This window comes from Bufo gargarizans, chromosome 5 (genome assembly GCF_014858855.1).
Source record: "Bufo gargarizans isolate SCDJY-AF-19 chromosome 5, ASM1485885v1, whole genome shotgun sequence".
In the NCBI taxonomy this organism is placed as follows: Eukaryota; Metazoa; Chordata; class Amphibia; order Anura; family Bufonidae; genus Bufo; species Bufo gargarizans.
This window is the reverse complement of record NC_058084.1, coordinates 280,599,898-280,621,636: the sequence shown is the minus strand read 5'-3', so window position 1 is coordinate 280,621,636 and position 21,739 is coordinate 280,599,898. Positions and strand designations below refer to the sequence as shown.

The following is a 21,739-nucleotide window of genomic DNA, read 5'->3' as shown; positions in this document are numbered from 1 at the left end:
TGTGCAGTGCTTCCCTCACTGCTCCCCGTGCCTCTTGAATGCTGATGAACGCTTTCATAATGGAAACGGTCATTAGTATTCGGACTTTAAGATGCACTACTACTTTCACCCCACTTTTAGAGGGAAAAAGGAGTCATATAGTCCAAAAAATACGGTAATTACACCATGATTTATCTATATCCCAAACAATGGCAAAAATATTGTGCATAAAACAAGGTAAAATACTGCCATGTCAATAAAAAAAAAAGTTCAAGCCCCACAACCTCGACCTTCCCTAAAGAACCATGACTAATCTGTCTTTTTTTCTGATTCTCTCCATAAAAAAAGTATAAAAATTATTTGATAATAAGCACAAAAAAATATATACTTATCCCTCAAAAACAAATACTCATACATCAATGAAAAAGTGTATCCGAACACAATAAAAGACTTCTATAAAATATGATTCATTGTGCAATAACATAGTATTATTAAATAGTAAAACATATTTGGTATAACCACATTTATACTGTAAAAATGTGTTATTTTTACAGAACGGTAATCAGTGTGAAGAAAAAATAAAAAATAAAATGCAGACTTGCTATCTTTATTTCCCTATGTTTAATCCCTACCTAAATGGTACAAAAGCTCTTTTTATGAAACACACCTGTTGGTGAACAAGGAGAAAAATATATGGATAGAAGAAACAATATATCCATACCAAAATCAGTTCAAGCAAATAAATAATAACAGATATTTAAACAAAATGATAAATCTCAATCTGTGATGCATTTACTTGTGGGGAGATACCACAGATATTACATGGAGGAATATCACACATCAAAGATGCCCAATATGAGCAACATGTGCATAACCAGATTAAAAAAAGAAAAAAGAAAACAAACACACAATGCCAGGATTCATGGTTTTGGCCATCTCACCTCCCAAAAAATATATATAAAAAAAAAAACTAAAACTTGCATCTACCCCAACATGGAACCAATCAAAATACAGCTCTCCCCCAACACAAAGAAACTTATTTTCTTTTTTCTTTTTTTCTTTTACAAAAGTAGTAAAACATAAACAAACAAAAAAAAATGGTGCTTGCATTCCCATTCCATTATTTCAATACATAAGAGAAATTAAATGGCGCCATTAAAATATACACTTTATTGTGGGAAAAACAAGTACTCATGTCTGCTCTTTGAAGGCAGGGATAAAAAAAAACTAAAAAACTACTGAGAACTAAAAAATTAGACTTGTCTGTGATGGGAATGGGGTTAATAAAGTCATGCAGTCAAGTATGGTCTAAAAAAAGGGTTTATTTTTTACATTAGTAGTAGTAGGCAAAAAGTTATCCTCTTCCTCCATCATTTTGAGCAGGTAGGGCAGTTCACCTGCAATTTGAGAATAAAAGCTTACCAAGTAATCCAAAAAGTCATTATTTGTTTTGAAGGCTTCAAGCCGGTTCGATTTCTATAAAAAGAAAAATAATTATGTTTTAGGGTATGGCTGCACAGTGACAGTGGTTGCGGCCAGGATTGCAGAGTAGCAGTAATCCTTTAGAAATAAATGGGATTGCAGAACGAGTCACAAAAAAATCCCACTCGGCTGGATTTTTTTGCGACTCACGCCGAGATCCCGTTCTTCTCTATGGGATCACCGCTACTTAGCAGTCATGGCCATGACCAGTGTCACCGTGCAGCAGTACCCTTAAGATAAAATTTGCAAGCAATTTTCAATCTTTAACCCTTTCCCACACAGTGCTGTTATAGTATGGCATGTGCAGTCACAGCCTCCCTAATCAATCAGTACTGTTGGGGTATACTCACACAGCAGATTTGTTATGCAGATTCCACATTGATTTCAATAGGGAATCCACTTCACACATTGTTTTTCTATTCTTAATAAGGATTCCGCTTGGAATCAGGGTCCAGAATTCACATTGAAAATTGGTAGGAATGAAAATCAACATCAAAAACCAGGTTAGGAAAAAAATGCATCTAAAAAAATCTGATGCGGATTCCGCATCATGTTTTATTCAGTGCAGAAGATACTCTGTGTGAACATAGTTTTATAGTGCGGGAGCTATGTACAAACTGACACATTGCTGCAACAACTGGGATCAGCTTAACCTCTTAGATGCCACAGTCACTAGCAGCTATGTCACCCAAGTGGTTTTACAAAGAAATGGGGGCTCCTTCTGTAAGTTTATTGGCTCCAAAAAGCCCTGAATAATAGACAGCCAGCTACAACACACCGTGATACAGCTGAAGCACAATGTGTATGGTGTCCTGCTACTTCCTGGATGCCATACACATCATGCTTATATTGCCATCACCAGCATACTGAACGCAGCTTCCCTATACTCTTATTTTTGTCATAGCCTATTGCCTGTAGAACAAATGTTACTACTAGGACTGCAACGGTTACTCTATTAAATCGAGTAACTCTACACAGATTAGTTTGTGCCATGTGACCACGGAGCGTGAGTGAAGCCATTGCTATTACTCACGCTTCATGTTCTCCTGCCGACCACCACTGCGCTGCACTGGATCCTGACCTACACACATCATCAGGACATAGTGCACTATGACCTGACGCTGTGTGACGTCAGGTCCCAGTGCATCGAGGTGAAGAAGAGGCTGGAAGAGTTGTAAAGTGTCAACGCCCCTTCTGGAAAGGTAAGTATTGCACTGGCGCTGGGGACTGATGGCTAGGAGCGGGAGATGGTGGCACTGAGGGAGTAACTGATGGCACTGGGGGAGCTGAGGGCATGGAGGACTGATGGCATAGAGGGTGATGGCAATAGGGGGAGCTGATGGCACAAATGAATGATGGCTTCGGGGAGGTGATGGCACTGGGGGGAGCTGATGGCACAGAGGACTGTTGGCACAGAGGACTGATGTCACTGGGGGGAGTTGATGGCACAGAGGGGAGCTGATGGCATGGGGGGCTGAGTTTTTATAAAGGAAAACCTTCTTTTAATTATTATTTTTTCTTATTAGAGTACTCGATTAATCAATAGAATATTTGATTACTAAAATAATCGATAGCTGCAGCTCTAGTTGCTACTGTCTACTAACATAACACTATGGTGAAATAAATAAATTAATAATTGCAGTAAGTCTGGACTGCTGCTCTCTTCATTCTGTTCTTGGATGCAAATGGAAAACCAACATTTTTTATGTATTACTTACCTCAGTCTTTTCGATAATACGTCCTATGCCACTGTAAAGAAGAAGTAATAAGTTAGGCAGCTGAACTTCTCAGTATAATAAATAGTGCCATGGGTTTACAGAGTGCCAAAGGGATGAAGTGTAGCTTCCTTGCACATTAGCTGGTTGCTGAGAACCCACCTACAGTAGTTAGCACCTGGTCAGGAGAAACTAACAGCACCTACAGATTAGTGAAAAATATGAATACATAATGCCTTCTAAAATCAATGCAATGCGGAGTGGACGTGCCTAGGGCTCAAGAAAATAGCGCACAATAAGGTAGTACGTCCTAACTCTTCAATAGGACAAAATAAAATGCTTAGTGAGTAGAGGCTCATCCTCTAGAGTTGTGCTAAAATAGGCACAACTCTACTGTAGTCGTATCAAATGAAGAAATGGTTGCCTTCAGGTGTGCGGCCGCAGCATAAGGATCCAATGTAGAAGGATGTCCAGTCCCTCTTCATTGGCTGTGGCGTAAATGAGAGAAGAAACTCTGCTTTTTGGCGCTCAAAAACCCGGTCAAGGCAAACTTGAGTTTCAAACTTCTTTTTATTCCAATAAGATAGGTTTTCAATTATTGGAAACCTATCTTATTGGAATAAAAAGAAGTTTGCCTTGACCGGGTTTTTGAGTGCCAAAAAGCAGAATTTCTTCTCTCATTTATTCTAAAATCAATGGACAGTCATATAATATACTGGCATGACAAGTTCTCAAGTTCTCCAGGCAAGAGGCAAGTGTGTGTGTGTGTGTGGGGGGGAGGGGGAGAAGCGGGGGACTAATGTATCATTCTTGAATGTTAGTTCTCTGACTTACAGAAGCTGCACATTTTGGCACCTCTTAATAATTCTACAGCATCGCACTCCAAGAGGATTGTTATTAAGAAATGCCAGTATTAATATATTCCACCTATATTTTTGGGATTGGGAGAATTTAGGGCTACCTTTGGAGGCATTTTTTTTTATCACTGTATTTTCCTCATTTTGGCCTGAAAATAAAATGTTTATTGGTCTTTATTACAAATTTCAACAGTTTCTGTTCTTCAGTCTTCATTTTCATTGTATCTGCAGTATGTCTGTTTTACAGATCAGTCAGCAGCTGCTCCGAAGGATGGATGGATGTTTAGCCTTTATCTCAGAATTCATGACATCTCATAAACAATAATTTAAGCCATATGCTTATCAGTTTGATATGAATTTAGTGTTTATGAGATATCAGGATTTCACCTACACATACAGCCATCAGAGCAGTTGCCTGACGCAGTCTCTAAAACAGAAAACAAAATAGTCTACAGATACACTGAAATGATTTTTAAACCAAAATGAGTGAAATGCAATGATAAGAAAATTGCCCCCAAAGATGTTTTAAAAAAGGCTTTAAAAAAAAAGGCATCAATACTTTCATATTTTTTTGTCATCTAGTTTTTCATTTTCTAGCTTTCACATTCATAAAGAGGTACATTACATTACCCTAAAACTGTGTGCAATTTTTTTTCTAAAGCAGTCCTTATGTAGTACTGTATTTTTCACTCTATAAGATGCACTTTTCCCCCAAAAGCAGGGAGGAAATGGCATTGCATCTTATAAAGAGAATACTAATGAGTGCTTCCATATGGAAGCGCTTATGTCACGGACACTCCCGTGACAGGAGATCAGAGAGACTGGCAACACGTGGGTTAATCTGAATGGTTACTTGTGGATCATTTGTGTCTGTATTGTTTTGGTAATGGCCACTCCTCTTGCAGGTGTTGTTGGTTTGGTCATTTAACTTCCTCTATTTATTACTGCTTACCCCTTTTGGGGTTGCGGTTTATAGTTTCAGTTTCTGGACTCTGGGCTAGCTGGTTGTTGGATCTTGGTTGAGCTCCTGGCGCTGCCTTTGATCCACGTGAATTTAAGTGTCGTCTTCCCCAATTGTATTTTGTTTGTTGTATTTCCATCTTTTGTATCTAGGCCTGAGGGAGACTCCTGTTCATCCTTCTGGTGGAGGAATAGGTTGTCTCAAGTCCTGTCACTATACCAGGGCCCTACAGGGTGTGTTAGCGCTCTAGGTTCCTGTGTATGAACTTTCCTACCATCGAGGTAAGTTCATACTGTTAGTTAGTCAGGACCTGGATTAGGGTTGTTTTAGGAGGTGACCTTCTCCTTTACCCTAGTTTCCAGGCCTAGTTCCTATCTCCTTTCCTCCTGTGCTGGGTGTGGAGTTTCCCACCCACACCGCATCCATGACAGCTTTATAGTACAGTAGGCTCTGGGATCTGCTAGCACTAGTATTACTCACTGTTTCCTGGTCTTTTCCAGACACCATGCTGTGATGTTTCCTGACAGAGTACAGCGTCAGGACGTACTGTGCGTAAGCACGCACTATGACCTGATGCTATGCGGCGTCAAGTCACAGTGTAGCACAGCAGGAAGAGCGTGACTGATCTCCTTAGTGGTGGCACTGTCCGGAGCAGGAAAATTAAGTAGTTTTATTCATTTTTTGGCTATCTGAGGTCTGATGAAGATTGGGGATCTGATATGAGGTCTGATATGATTGAAGATCTGATATAAGGTCTGCTGAATACTGAGGGTCTGATCTGAGGTCTGTTGAAGATTGGGGTCACAGGAAAATCAGTTTTTCTTATTTTCCTGCTATAAAACCTATAGCGTGGAAAAATATTGTATATTATTGCTTCACTGTAAAAGACAATCTGAAATACATATTGACATGGCTTAATGAAACTTAAAGGGGTTCTGCAGTTATTTTAAACTGATGATCTATCCTCTGGATAGATCATCAGCATCAGATCGGCGAGGGTCTGACACCCGGGACCCCTGCCGATCAGCTGTTTGAGAAGGCAGCTGAGCGGCTTCTCACTGTTTACTGCTGGCCCAGTGACGTCACGACTAGTATCAACTTGCCTGGGCGGGGCTAAGCTCCATTCAAGTGAACAGAGCTTAGCCTCGCCCAGGCAACTTGATACTAGTCGTGACGTCACTGGGCCGGCGGTAAACAGTGAGAAGGCCGCGGCGCTGCTGGAGCGCCTCTGCCTTCTCAAACAGCTGATCGGTGGGGGTCCCGGGTGTCAGACCCCCGCAGATCAGATGCTGATGATCTATCCAGAGGATAGATCATCAGTTTAAACAAAGTGCAGAACCCCTTTAACCAATTTTAATATATTTTGAACTACAAGTCCAATAGCATGTTATGTAAAAATTACATACCTGTTGCGTTCTGAAGAAATCTGATGTGATATTCCTGTTATAGCAAAAACAAAATTTATATATCAGTCCTAATGCACAAAGAAATATGTTGCAAAAGAAAGAATGTGCAAAATAAATTTAGCAGAAAGCCATTCTGCATTCAGCATTTAACTGCCATTTCATTTTGTCAAATGAGCTAACAGCAACACTGTTAGATTAGTAAATGTATTTTTATTGACACGATACAGAGGAAGGTTATGATGACACACATCAATAGGGTTATAAACATTGGGGCAGATTTACTACTACACACTTTGCGCCAAAAACTGACATGCATGTGTAATACCCCAAAGTGGTATTACCACCTCTTTGAGCCCCCTACTCTCTCCTATGGTTGACCTAATGTCATCTTATGTATTGATTTCCAGGTCCTGTATTATATGCATATTCTTTGCCCTGTAATGCAACTGTTAACGTGTATTGTACCTGGTCTACCAGCTGATGGCGGCAGGCATGGCAGAGCTAGTTTGCCTGGAATAGAACCTGCTTTCCATTCTAGACCTCTCTAAAGAGGGAGGAGTTTAGTTAGTGAAGGTCAGTCTAGAGCAGGGATGCTCAAGCTGCAGCCCTCCAGCTGTTGTAAAACTACAACCCCCACCACGCTCTGCTGTAGGCTGTCCAGGAATGATGGGAGTTGTAGTTTTGCAACAGCTGGAGGGCCACAGGTTGAGCATGCCTGGTCTAGAGTATCCCCTGCAAGGGGAAGGGTGTGTGCAAGCCAGCAGAGCTGACTTCCAGCTCTACTGGGCATAGAGGCCCAAGCTGCAATCTTCAGAATGCAGGAGGAGACGTTCCCTGGATAAAGATACAGATCAAGATAAAGATAAAGACAGAGTCAGACTACCAAACTAAGTACAGCAAAAAGGAAAAATTTCTATTTAATTTGACAGCACAGCAGAGCTAAAGAGGTTCAGATGTAGCAGAGCCAAATGTGTTTGCCTGCCAAAACTTATGCCAAAGCTTGCTGGTGAACAAGATAAAGTTGGACGTTTGTTTTCTGATGCAAGTTTATTCAAGTAGAACGGTCTTCAATGTTAATATTAAGTCTGGACTCAATCATTTCTACAACTCCCTCAACTATTCCACCTGTATGCACTGCTTTGGACAACAACGCCTGGGGTTCCAAGATATCCAAGTAGGAGCACCGTGACACATGCACAGCCACAAGACTTAAAAGCGACTTTATAGGCTACCCTTACACCACTATGGCATTCCTACATCTGGGAACCACCTATCACCAACACCATCTTCTTAAGGGAACTCTGTTCCCTGTTGCTGAAATGCAACTGGCGTCATGACAAACCAAAAACTCTTTCACTTTAAAGGACCCCTGGTAGTACCCCGTCCATTGCACATGCTTTGCATCACAGATGCCAACAGTTTTACTCATTTTTCTAAGCTTTTTATGCCTTGCCCAACAAGAGGGCATGGCTTCACAGAAAATGTACCTCTGTGCACCAAAATTTTGTTGCGTTTTTTTAAATTAAACTATGCCAACTTTTAGGTGTTGTAAACTTAGGCTACACAGTTTTTTGGGCGCACAGACAAAATTCTGACACACTATTTACATTACTTCAAATTTATAAAGGTCCATGCACCAGAATAGTAAATTTATCTACTATTAAAGGGGTTGTCCGGGATTGGGGACATTGTTCTAAGTGTACAACAGTGACATAAATATTAAACACATGCCTGTCTTACCTTTGCCACACATGTCCGATGGCTCGTTTTTATATCGCAAATTCTCAGCCTATTTTCTCATAGTCAGTGACGTACCGGGTCCCTTGCTGCAGAGCGAAGCCTCTTCTTCCGCTTCGCAGGGAGCCAGGTGACATCACCAACAACCTCAGTAATTATTCAGCTTGCAGTGAGGAACGGTGACTAGGCTGGAAGACATCGCGCTAAGGCACGCGGCCCCCCCCCCCCCAGCCCGGTGTCGTCACTGGGCATGGCACTTGCTAATGAATGAAGGAGGTGGAATATTAATGAGGGGGCGGAGTTATGGGGGATGATAGGCAGCTGTAACCACGTGATGCCACACTGCGCTGGGACCCACAGGGCAGTGCGGCAGGAAGTTAGGCAAAGATAAAATAGATGTAAACAATGTGTGGGGGAGCGTTGGAGCCCTGTAGAAGTGGGAAAAATACCTAAAAACATATGAGGGGAACTTTAATCATCTGTTAATAGTGAGTAAACTTTAAAAAAAAAATACTAAATTTAATCCCGGACAACCCCTTTAAGACTGTGATTTGTATTCTTAGACAGTGCAAAGTATGACACTGCATATTCCCCATTGTGCTGTATTTTTCGTCTGATCGGCAACACTATTACAACAACAAAAAATGAACATATTCAAGTTATTCAACTTATGTTTTTTTTGCAGATAATACCCCCAGAAATGTATTTATACCTTTCAGTTGAGAATTTTCTTCTGTAATCAGCTAGAAATAAACAAAATATGTTTTTTTTATTTGCATAATCGTCATTTCAACAGATATTAAAGGCTATGTACACCTTTGGAGGCAATCTTTGTTCACGATTGCATTCTACTCATTTTTGGCTAAAAATCATATTTTCAATTGGCCGTTATTAAAAATGTTGAGCCCTTCTGCTCACAAAGAGTTAACTGTTTTTCTAGCAGTGTGACTGGTACTTTCACTTTGTGCCTATCATCTAATAACCCTCATCTCTAAACTACTGCAAGTTCTTATTTAACCCCTTAATGACCTTGCAATTTTTCACCTTAAGGACCAGGCCATTTTTGACAAATCTGACTTGTGCCACGTTATGTGGTGATAACTTTAAAACACTTTTAATTATCCAAGCCATTCTGAGACTGTTTTCTCGTCACATATTGTACTTCATGACAGTGGTAAATTTGAGTCAAAATATTTAATTTTCTAAATTTCAATATCTCTGCTTTTAAAACAGATAGTGATACCTCCTAAAATAGTTATTACTTTACATTTCCCAAATGTCTACTTCATGTTTGGATAATTTTGTAAATTATATTTTCTTTTTTTGGGGCGTTAGAATGCTTAGAAGTTTAAAAGCAAATCTTTAAATTTTTCAGAAAATTTCCAAAACCCACTTTTTAAGGACCAGCTCAGGTCTGAAGTCATTTTGTGAGGCTTACATAACAGAAACCACTCATAAATGGCCCCATTTTAGAAACTACACCCCTCAAGGTATTCAAAACTGATTTTTCAAACTTTGTTAACCCTCTAGGTGTTCCACAAGAATTAAAGGAAAATGTAGATGAAATTTCAGAATTTAACTTTTTGGGCAGATTTTCCATTTTAATCCATTTTTTTCAGTAATAAAGCAAGGGTAAACAGCCAAACAAAACTCTATAATTTTAACCCTGATTCTGTCGGAAGATTTCATTGGGATAATTTTAAGTTGCCATGTCACATTTGAAGACCCCCTGATCAGAGGCAGCTCGAGACTTTATGAGGCCTTAGGCGATACTTGAACATGAGGCCCCCACGAACACAAGATATGCAAGCAATAATAAAGATTAACCCTGGCTGTACTGTATTTGACATCACTGTGCATATTAACCCTGTACTGCGACTAACAGTACAGGGTTAACATGCAGAATGAGTGACATCACAGTACAGGGTATACACAGTGATGTCACAGTCAGGGTTAAGCAGCTGCATGCTTGCAGCACATAGTACAGGGCAGGGATGTGCACAAACATTTTGAAGGGCAGGGGCTTAAGTAAACAAAAAAAAAAAGGCACTTCTCATAATTTCTAAAAAATGACTGCCCACATACACGATACAACACTGTCTGCCCACATACATGATGCCACATGGAGAGACACTTCCAGATAGTTTTGTAGTGACGGACAAAAAATAATGTGGTGCTTATAGAACAGACTACACAGTGTAGTGTACAGGTATACTGTATATTGTGTGGCACAGTGTATGCTATATGTGTATAACAAACATATTTCACATGAAAACTTACAATTACTTGGCTTAGCCCTTGGGGATCTCAGACACCACTTCAACACTTTGGCTGGGGGGCTCGGTGCAGCTGATTTGTTTTATCCTAATGAGAAAGATTTCATAAGGATTTGGAGAAGGGGCAGAGGGATAGCAGAGCAGGGAGAGGCTGGTGCCGCTACTAGGGGGTCATACCATGGGGGAGTAATAAAGACCACCATAATGCCCAACCCAGAAGAAATAATTCTTCTTATAATAGTGCAAAAAATACCCCCTTGTAATGCCCCCAGTTGAGCTAATGTTCCCATAGTGTTCCCCATAATGTGCCAGTATAAAATACCCCTATATAGTGCCCCCAGTAAATGCCCCATAGTGTTCCTCTCCCCCCTTCCTCCTAGTGCCCCCATAATGTACCAGTATAAAATCCCCCTATATAGTGCCCCAGTAGATGCCCTCAGAATCCCCTATAATTTGCAAGGATAAAATACCCCTTCTTAGTGCCCCCCGGATATGACCCCATAGTACCCACCATAATATGTCCCAGTATAAAATGCCACTGTACAGAGCCCTCCATATAACATACCCCTTCTTTGTGGCCTAAGTAGATGCCCCTATAGTGCCCACTAATAATGTGCCGGCAAGAAGTGCCCCCAAAGTGCCACCTAATAATGTGCCAGTAAAATGTGCTCCTAATGATGCCCCCGGCCTTAATGTCACATTACTCCCCCTCCATGGGCCTGGCAGCAGCACATCTTACCTCCCATGGCACATTTCTGCCCCAGGAGGGGGGGGGGGGGGGCACAGCAGCCAGCAGGACACACACCTGACCTTGGGCTTCTTCGGGCACCACTGTCTGCCTTCGGGAGCCGGCGGCAGCCAGACACGGACACTAGAGGCGAGGCAGGGCCCTGGCTCCTTCTCACCTGTGGTTGCGCAGCGCTCTGATGGCGGGGCTGGTGTTGCATTCAGTCAGAAGACGTGCCTGTGCGGCAGCACGCTCCGAGCCCCAGCATCCACTGCTCTCTTAAAGAGGCAGAGAGGGGCTCAGAGCTGCCGGGCCACGTGGCTCTTAGTCCGCTTAGCAGGCCACCCGCGGAAGCCAATAACATTGCGGTGGTGGCGGTGTCAGGTGCGGGTGGGAGCCAGAGCGAGGCCCCCACCAGCGCGAGGACTTAGGCGGCCTCTGCCCCTGATGCATCCCTAAAGTAGAAACTCCAAAATCATCTGACAGGTTAGACAAAAAATGTCTTTTTTAGCACCGTTTTTATAAATCTTTTTTTACGGTGTTGACCAGATGGGGTGGATAATTTAATATTTTTATAGAGCAGGTTGTTATGCACACGGTGATACCTAATATGTATTTTTTTTTACTATTTTATGTCTCTTTTTATGGGAAAGGGGCTTTTTTATTGAAACTTTATTTAGTTATTGTTAAAAACACTTTATTTAACTTTTAATGTTTTTTATTTTTGTCCCACTATGGGACTTCAACATTTCAGAGTCTGATCCTTGTTTCAATGCACCACAATACATCTATATAGTTCTGCATTGACTATCAGTGTATTACACAGTGTAATACACTTATAGTTTGCCTATGAAACCCAGTCTGGGGGCTATGCCTCATAGGCCTCCGTACATGCCAGGCCCAAAGGCCTTGGAATGGCTTGGGGCTGCATTGGCAACCATCGGGTCCCCGCCACCGCAGAACGGGGACCCGATGGCTAAGGAGAGGGAGTGCAAACCTACTATATGCTGCGGTTAGTGCTGACCACGGCATATGAGGGGTTAATCCACCGGAATCTACGTTATTACCGATGCTGGTGGATGCAGCAGGGGCCTGGCTGTCAGTAACAGCCAGATCCTTGCCACCGCACATGGTGGGGGGAGAGAGAGAATGCTCGTCCTGGGGCTCAAATTACCGGCCATTTAGAACGAGCAAGTAGATATTAACAGCAGAGGTACAGGAGTATAAACTACAAATCCAAAGGTATGGATACATGGGATGGTAAAGTTAGCCATGGAAATTAGATCCTAGCAGATCCCAGATTTTCAGGGGATCCACCATCAAGCACAAACAGGCCTGGAGGGTTCAGGGGGCTGGTGACCTTAGGAACCCGTGTATAGCAGCTCCCATGGTAGAAGAGGGGTCCAGAGGCAAGGCAGTGTGGCTATATTTAGGGCTCTGGTATCTGAATGTATTTATTTTAAATACGGTTTATTAAAGATTTTACAGAATCAATCATTATTACATAGGCAATGAGAAGAAAACCAAAAAGTACATAAAAATGGTCAGCTCATTTGACCCCCCCCCCCCTTTCCCTTCTAACACAGGTGACAGGATACATTGCGATCTCTCGTAACACTATATAGCTCTGTTATAAAAGGCAATGAAGGAATCTATGATTTCTTTAAAATAAAAGCTAGTCACTTAGAAGATATCTCTCGACACTCCTATATCAAGTCTGACTAGGGAGTAAGTGAGTGCCGTCCTAGAGTAACAAGAGGTGGTACAGAAAGATATCGCCTCTGTTTTAATTCCCTCTTTAGAAAGGAATGCATTAATAAAGGATTGCCATTTCCCAAAGAATGTTTTTGAGTGTTGTTTTTCGCCATTCCACTTCCACCAGTTCTAAAAATAAGCAGTGCTTCAACTGCGAGATAACCTCTAAGGTTGTGGGACAGTCTAGTTTTAGGCATCTATTCAATAAGCATCTTTTTACAGTTAGCAGGAGTAAGTGTATAATCATTGGGAAAGGGCAAGAGTCTGGAGTCGTCTGAAACAGTACCAGTTCAGGAGTATTACGGATTTCTATGTCCAACTTGTCACTACCAACTTGCATATCTGCTCCCAGAAGCACTAAACTGCTGAGCAAGCACATCCAGAGGGTCATGATAGAGATCCATATATGCCTCATTTGGGGCAACACAACATCTTATCTGAATACCCTCTTTTTTTAAAACAATATATATCTCCCTATGCATAATGCGAAACTGAGTTTCTCGTCAGACCTCATTTACAGTTGTAGAGCGTATTTTCTCCCAACCCCATAGAACAGCCACTGGCAAGCAGACCCCTGACAAGTCTGTCTTCCAATTCTTCAACATGGATGATACCAACTTCTTAGAAAAGAGATGACGAAGTTCTCTATAGAGAGTCGCCAAGGTGACCTCGACAGAAGCAGGCTCGATGATTCGTGTGGAACACAAAAAGGGTTAACAAAGTTTCTAAAATCAGCTTTGAATTGAGGGTTTTAGTTTCTAAGATTTGGTAATTAATGGGTGGTTTCTATTATGTAAGCCCTTGAAAGTCCCTTGAGAACTGAATTGGTCCTTATAAAGTTGGTTTCAGAAATGTTCTTGAACATTTTTTCTAACATTCTGAACCTTCTAATGTCCTAAATAACGTAAATGACATTTATGAAATGTGAACGTTAATAAATAACTATTTTAGATAGCAGATAAATGCAAATTAAAAAAAAGAGATGGTGTCTCCCATATAGCAATTTGAAGGGTGAGAACCCAGTAGAGGCCTGGAGTACCTCTCGCACTGCGAACATAAGATAAGACACTACCTTTTTCAACATATTTTTTAATGTTTGGTTAAACCGTTCTACCAGACCATCCATTTGCGGATGGTATATGGACGTCCGTAGTTGTTTTATGGGCAGCAACTTACTGAGTTCCCTCATTACCTTGGACATAAAAGGGGTTCCTCGGTCGGTCAGAACCTCTCTAAGTAGTCCTACTCAGGAAAACATCTCCATTAACTCCAAGATGTGTTGATGCCCTCTGGCGGACTTCGGTTCTGGGCCTATGAGGTCCATAGCTATTCAGTCAAACGGTACTTCGATAATCGGGATAAATAGCAGTCAAATAGGTGTCCGTAAAGTGAGCATTAACCTAGAATATTGGACCCTTTAAAATATAGCTTTTATTAATTCAGTTAAAAATAGAGTAAATCACCCTGTGATATGTGGGTGACCTAATTGCTGCAGAATTGTGCTTTCCTGTGTAATATAACCGAAGAGGTGAATATGACGTCACGCTACATTGTATGTACAGCACAGTATGACCCCTGCTGTAGGATATGTGCCCATTCTATGTATTGCTGCAGGGCTGACACCGACTGTCCCAATGTTCTGAGCCCCTAATAACCACAGCACACTGTCTCCATACATAAGGGAAGCCTACAAGTAGACAGGTTTTAATGGATTTACACCTTTCGCAAGAACTAACATTCTGGGACTTGTAGTTCCCCAGAAGCAGTACAGGAAAGGCGGGGGGCTCTGGTTTTCTGCGACCCCTGTATCTACATCAGTGCTGGAAATGCTCCATTCACATGTCCTACGGCAATGGCTAAATACTATACTTGGCAAGGACCTACTGACGTCACAACATCACGTGGCACTCCCAGATCACGTGGATCAGAAACAGGAGAGTAACGTGCTTTTTCACATGGATCATTGAGTTCGAGAGTGTCAGCAGCGCGGGATAAGTATGCGGAACCTACTCATGTAGTAACTTATTTTGAACTGAGGTGTGGGGGGGACTCTACGCTGAGGAGTGGGGGGGGGGAGTCTACGCTGAGGAGTGGGGGCGGGGACTCTACGCTGAGGAGTGGGGGGGGACTGTACACTGAGGTGTGGGGGGGGGACTGTACACTAAGATGTAGGGGGGGGGGGCAACTCACCTCAGGAGATTCGAGTTCATAGTGAGCAAAAGGACCTTTTATGATGTCAGGAGCGCGTGATCAGTCACATGAGTGGGCAGAGTCAGGCTTCGGGCTGTGCTGGAGACTGTGTTGCTGCTCACATTCGTCACACTATATGTGAAGGAGCCTGGCCTGAAAAACTATTAGATAATCAGGAAACTTTGTGCCTCACGCTGCTGAGCGCCGGGCCCCTTGTCAGCCCGGGCCCCGAAGCAGCTGCTTCCCCTGTAGTTACACCACTGCTTACTGGTGATGTGCCTCATGGCTGTCTGGACTGCCGCCTGCCAGATTTTGTAAAGCAGTGGGGCTTCTCTGTGCTGCCGTTGTTTAAATATGCACTTAAGTGCACGTCCTCAATCCTGGAAACTAGATATCCGGTGATTGGAACGCACACTGAGGCTGCAACTTCCGGTTCCCTGGAAAGCTTAAGTCACTTCCGGTTTAGCGACGCTGCGGCACTCCAGACTTAAAGTGGACACGTAACAGTATAGGGGGAGATGGTGAAGTGGGTGATTGTACAGCAGTATCCCCCATGACAAGGGCCTCTTAGCAGTCTCATACTACTTGAGCACAAGAGGGAATCATCTTGAGGACCACAACCACTTCATTCTGACCCTACATTCTAAGGCACAATTTTTTCCTGTTCAGTGGGCGGTTCTACCACTAGCTCAGGGGGACGGCAATGGGGTGCCCCTGTGCCCCCACGTATGCCAATCTCTTCCTGGGCTCATCCCACTGCTTGAGCCAATGTGTTTTTTGGTGATAGATTATTACGGTGTATAGGATCATTATGGATCCAAGTTATATGATTTTATTGTATGTAATAAAAGTTACGTTTTAGATTCTTGCTTTCAGTGATATCCCTATTTGTTCTTGCAAGAGTGTGGACATTATTAGTTTTTCAGTGATATTGGTAGTGACTATGTACTAATCTATCTTTGAGACTTCTGCCCCTCTGAAAAGTTATACTCGGATGGGGTGAGATACTTTTGGCCACACTCGGGTCCATTTGCAAAATGAGCCAGTACTTACTTAGGATAGCCCTCACTTCTGCATTGGACACGTCAAACGTAGAAATAAGGAGAGTCTTCGCTCTCCCATCCTCTCCAGATTTTTTAGGGGTAAGTAGCGTTTCCCTCTCTGTGGTCAGAGCATGCTGGAAAGCATTTCTTAATGTGGCCTTCGTGTATCCTCTATCTGTCAGTCTTTTGTACAGTTTTTTGGATTCGCCATAAAAGTTGGCTAAGGTTAATCAGGGGGTCGGTTAGATCACAGAGGTCTTAGCTATCCTCTACGTATATGGTGGTCTTATAATGACACATGGTATGAATAACTATTTGTGGATCTGGTTCCATTGTATCTTATTGTTTTTTGCCGCTTAACTTTTAGGTCTAATACCCTGAGGAATCCTCTGTCCATCTGGAGGAGGAAACGCGTCAGAACTGACTATATAGGTGTGCATTCTGGGACTGGCTGTACTTAGGTATAATATACAGTGTCCGAAGGATAGGCCAAGGACATAATAAGGAAAGTGCAGTCCTAGGCACGAGGACGGGGAGCATCTACCACTAAGGCGCGTCCCCGGGCTGAGCAGTTTGGAGGGTGAGATCAGGGACAGTCTTATATATTTTTCACACAGTCTCCCTGAGTACTCATCCCACTGCTTGAGCCCATGTGGTTTTTGGTGATAGCTTATTGAGGTGTATAGGCTCGTTATGGATCCAAGTTATATGATTTTATTGTATGTCATAGTCACTACCAACCTCCAGCGACACCAGGAACATGGCTCGATCGCCACCCCGTGGGGATGTTCAGGTGCAGGACCTGCAAAATATGCGAGTTTATTTCCACAGGTAAAACTGTCACATGCTCAGCCACCCAAAAAATATTTACCATTCGGGACTTTATAAATTGTAAAAGCAGAGGTGTAATCTATATCTGCCAATACCCTTGCCCCAAAGATTACATCGGAAAAACCTTTTGGGAGCTAAGAAAAAGGGTAGGAGAACATACTAATGACGTTAAAAACAATAAAATCACACCAGTGGCGAGTCACGTGCACGACTATCATGCAGGGGACCCTCACGTATTACAATTTTCAGCACTTGAACGTGTCCCGATACCCCCTAAGAAGGGAGACTGGAACAATAAAATACTGCGGAGAGAAGCAGAATGGATTTATAGATGTCGCTCACAAGCACCCTGTGGTCTTAATGAAAGGCTTACTTTTAAATGTTTTTTGTAGCAAAAACATTGTCCCTTAGTACTGAAATACTGACGTAAAGTCGGTAGGCTTATGCGCCAAGGAATCTTTCTTCTCTATTCTAATCCTCTGCTTTCCTGGTAAATCTAAATACAGTCCGAACAGGTCGTGAGAGCAAAAAGCACTAAAAAAAATGGATTAAAAGGGTTTTCCGCTACATCAGGATTAACCCTAGTTAAATATAGAAGTTTATCTAAGAAATTCTTATTATCCGGTCAGGTGATGATTATAAATAATGAATTGTAAGTCAATTGTCCTTATTGGAAGAGCTACAATTGTGAAAAAAAAATTGGTCCTTTTTTTATCAGTAGTAGCCTGGGGCATAGAGTAAAAACCTCGGTGGATCTTTTTATGGGGGGAATGTATTTACATAATCAAGGAACGCAGATTATGGCATACAATATTGTCCCTTTATGCGAATCGGGTCTTGTAGATCCCTCTGGTTTATTGCCAGAAGAAATTAATCAACTACCATATTCACCTCTTCTTTCTCTGTCCCTAATGTGCCGTAAAATATGGATTTAGACAGGGTTGATATTATTACAATCACCCACTTCACCACCTCCCCCTATACTGTTACGTGTCCGCTTTAAGTCTGGAGTGCCGCAGCGTCGATAAACCGCAAGTGACCTCTGCTTTCCAGCAATACGGAAACTAGGCATGCGTTCCAGGGAACCGGTTGTTGCGGCCTCGGCGTGCGCTCCAATAACTGGATATCTAGTTTCCGGGATTGAGTACACGCACTTAAGCGCATATTTAAACAACGGCAGCACAGAGAAGCCCCACTGCTTTACAAAATCTGGCAGGCGGCAGTCCAGACAGCGATGGGGCACATCACCAGTAGGTCTTTATCCCCTGGGAGGCGCTAAGACCTCTGCGATCCTGTAAGTAAATATACATCTCTGTGATTTATTTTCAGGTGATACTTCTCCTTACTATTAGGAGATCCTGTGTGATACATCCAGCCCCAAAGACGGCCTGCCGCACAGTCTCATCCAGGACATTTTTATCTAATTTATCTTGCTTTGAATTATGATGTTATTTACATGAATTATCTGTTCCTAACCGACACCCTGATGAACCTTAGTGGGGAAACGCGTCGGGTTAAGAAATACTATTGACATCACTATTTTTGGTACATTCCCAACACATAGGGTTGTACAGGGCCAGAAAGGGCAGGTACGGGGGACAGGGAGATCCCACCATCAGGGATCAACCCTGGACAGAGGCTAACCTAGGGCTGGTACAGGGAGAGAATTATCCCCGGTACCTACAGAAGTACACTAGCCTTCCCCTAACGTATACCTATTGCCAACGTCATAAGTGCCCTTGTGGAATTTATACTATCCATAAGCCATCAAACTCACCATTTCACGGTTGTAGCTGGGCAACATCCTGTCTTGATGCATTTTAGGTCACCCAAATATCACAGGGTGATTTAGTCTATTTTTAACTGAATTAATAAAAGCTATATTTTAAAAGGGTCCAATACTCTAGGTTAATACTTACTAGGGACACCAGACTCCCTGAGGCCAGCAAAGCCTCTGCTTTTGCCTGATGGCCACTTTCTCATACATCGCCAGGTAGGTTTCGATGCTGTCTGCGGGGGTCATCTTAGGAATCGTGGCACAGACTGCCTCCCAGGCATCATGGATGCTCAGGGTTGCTCATGCTGTCTCTGCAAAGCCATCACATGTTGTAGCAGCAACTGGTTAGTCTCCTTTGCTGCTTATTAGCCTCGCGTTGCTGCAGGTTTGTCTCTCGCTGCTGCAGATTAGCCTCCGTGAGGGCCTTCACAACAGCCTCCATTTTGTCGTGGGGCACTGGATGTAATACAGCTGGCTTAATGTACGACATACAACTGTGCCTGAAAAATGCGGAAACCAAAAATATCGGCATTCACGCCAGCCTCACTGCTCTCGCCCGCATCCTCCACCAATGGTGGGGTTTCGCTCTGGTAGATAGGGTAAGCGGATGCAGTACAGAGGCAAAATACAAGTCCCTAACTCAAAACGTCAATGTTTATTCACACTTGATGCAACTGCACAAAACAGCACATAACTTTTCAGTCTTGGTGTTAATTAATTCACACACAATGGAAAGTTCATATAACACAAGTCACCTTGCTGGCAGTTCTGCCTCCAGTAGTCCACAGCAGGCTTTAGGGGGCCCGTTGCCCCAGCTTGTGGCTCTCAGCCCTCCAGCCCGGCACAAAGCCTAAGATCCCAAAAACAGAGAAATCTCTGCTGAGCCCAGCTGCCTATTTAAGGACAGCCAGGCGCTGCCAAAACCCGGATCGGCACTTAAACTCCGGGCCGATATTTGACCTCACCTGGCTGGAAACCAGCCCAGCCGCACATGCTGGGAGGAAAATACCTGCCTTGCCAGACACAACCTCTCACTGTGTCACACTAGTGATTGCCAAGAAGTCATTTCCTTTATGTGATCCACAGGATTCAATTTCATAATCTACAGGTGCATTTCAATAAATAAGATTAGCGAAAAGTTAATTTATTTCACTAATTCAATTCAAAAAGTTTAACTCATATTATATAGATTCATTACACACAGAGTGATCTAATGAACTAATGAAAACCTAGAAGTTAGTATCTCAGAAAATTAGATTATTATATAATAAAATCAATTAAAAAATGAATTTTAATACAGAAATGTTATCCTCCTTAAACTTATGTGCAGTATATGCACTCAATACTTAGTCGGGGCTCCTTTTGCATGAATTACTGCATCAATGCTGAGTGGCATGGAGGTGATCAGCCTGTGGCACTGCTGAGGTGTTATTGAAGCCCAGGTTGCTCTTATAGCAGCCTTCAGCACATCTGCATTGTTGGGTTTGTCACTCATCTCTGCATTTTAACCCCTTAGTGATGTAACTAATTTTTGGGTGGGATTAGTGGCATCGCTTCTCGCCCCTTAAGAGAAAGGGATTAGTCTTAGTGGAAGGGGGCTGGGTTTCATGCAGCCCACCACATTTAATACAATTTTCACCAGAAAGTCGTGTAAGTTATAGCTGTAGTTATATCTGAAATTGTAGCTGGCGTAGACTTCAGTTTCTGGTGCACAGCAGGGCAGAGATACATTTGATTTGTTAAGAGGCATCTGCTTCTTAATAAATTAAGTGCATCTCACGCTAGTGCAGGGACATTAAGAGAACCTTTCACTACTCCTGACATGTCTGTTTTAATAGCTTCATGCATTCCCCTCATACTAACAATTCTGGAGCATCTATTCCTATGTCTGTATGTTGTCCCATTCCTCTATTATTTCTACTAGAATTTATGAATAATTGCTATTAGCCTTCAGTAAGGGTACAGAGGGGAGGTAACCAGTTGGGGGGTGTATCTGCACAGTCTGAAAATGGCAGCACTGATTGGATAGAGTGAGTCTGTGCAGGTACAACCCCCCAACTGGTTACCACCCCTCTGTACCCTTACTGAAGGCTAACAGCAAATAATTCACAACTTCTAGTAGAAATGATAAAGGAATTGCACAACATACAGCCATAAGAATAGATGCTCCAGAATTGTTCTTACATGGGAAATGCATATAACCATTAAAACAGACATGTCAGGAGTGGTGAAAGGTCCTCTTTAAGACTGGTGTATGGGTATGCCAGTCCTGATAAATGTCTCCCGATGTGTTGTTACCCATTGGTTAGACCACTTACATTTGAGGACACTTTAGATTGGTTTGCATCAGCCTCTTTTTCATTCTGTGCATCAGCCTCTATCGATATATTTTTTCTTCCATACATACGTTCTACTTGTAAGGCAATAGCTTTCATCTGTTGTGTGAATTCCGTCTTTTTAGAAAACTGTTGCCTCACCATGCTGCTATATAATTCTGGATGGTGTTTCTCCTAAAACAAACAAAAATATACAATACAAATAAATCACATATGTAAATGAAAGCAGGCATAAAATATTTACTTGAATGTACTTTCTGGGATCTTACATCGATGGCCTATCCTTAGAATAGGCCAGGGGTCATCAACCTGTCACTCTAGCTGCTGTGAAGCTATGCACACACACTTGCTTGGCTGTCCTTTGAATTCCTATAGAAATAACTACTGCATGCTAGGAGATGCTGGAAGTTGCTGATGAGATAGTCCATCAATATCAGATTGGCAAAAGTCTGACACTGCCGATCAGGAGTAGCTCCATCCCTTTAAAATGAGCATAGCTTTTGTCATTAAACTGCCTGTATACCTCAGAGGCCAGTGATTGCCTACAGCAGCCATGTGTTATATACTGTAAACAGAAACCAGAGGTGAAGACCAGAGATTTCCAAATGGGGGGAAACGAAGTGAGTATATGTTCTTTGGTGATCTTATCACATTTGGGGGCACTAGG

The 21,739-nt window shown here is 42.5% G+C and overlaps 1 protein-coding gene across 3 annotated transcripts in view; it reads right to left on the bottom strand.

The window, feature by feature from the left end:
* The window catches only part of LOC122938453, a 127,678-nt gene that overhangs the window by 59,512 nt on the left and 46,427 nt on the right, over window positions 1–21,739 (bottom strand). For all 3 annotated transcript variants that reach the window (XM_044293968.1, XM_044293970.1, XM_044293971.1), the window contains exons 8-12: window positions 21,055–21,246; window positions 8,850–8,880; window positions 6,401–6,434; window positions 3,180–3,210; window positions 1,402–1,455 (exon numbers count right to left, since the gene is read on the bottom strand). In XM_044293968.1, coding sequence (XP_044149903.1) covers window positions 1,402–1,455; window positions 3,180–3,210; window positions 6,401–6,434; window positions 8,850–8,880; window positions 21,055–21,246 — 342 coding nt within the window. The remainder of the gene's footprint in view (window positions 1–1,401; window positions 1,456–3,179; window positions 3,211–6,400; window positions 6,435–8,849; window positions 8,881–21,054; window positions 21,247–21,739) is intronic.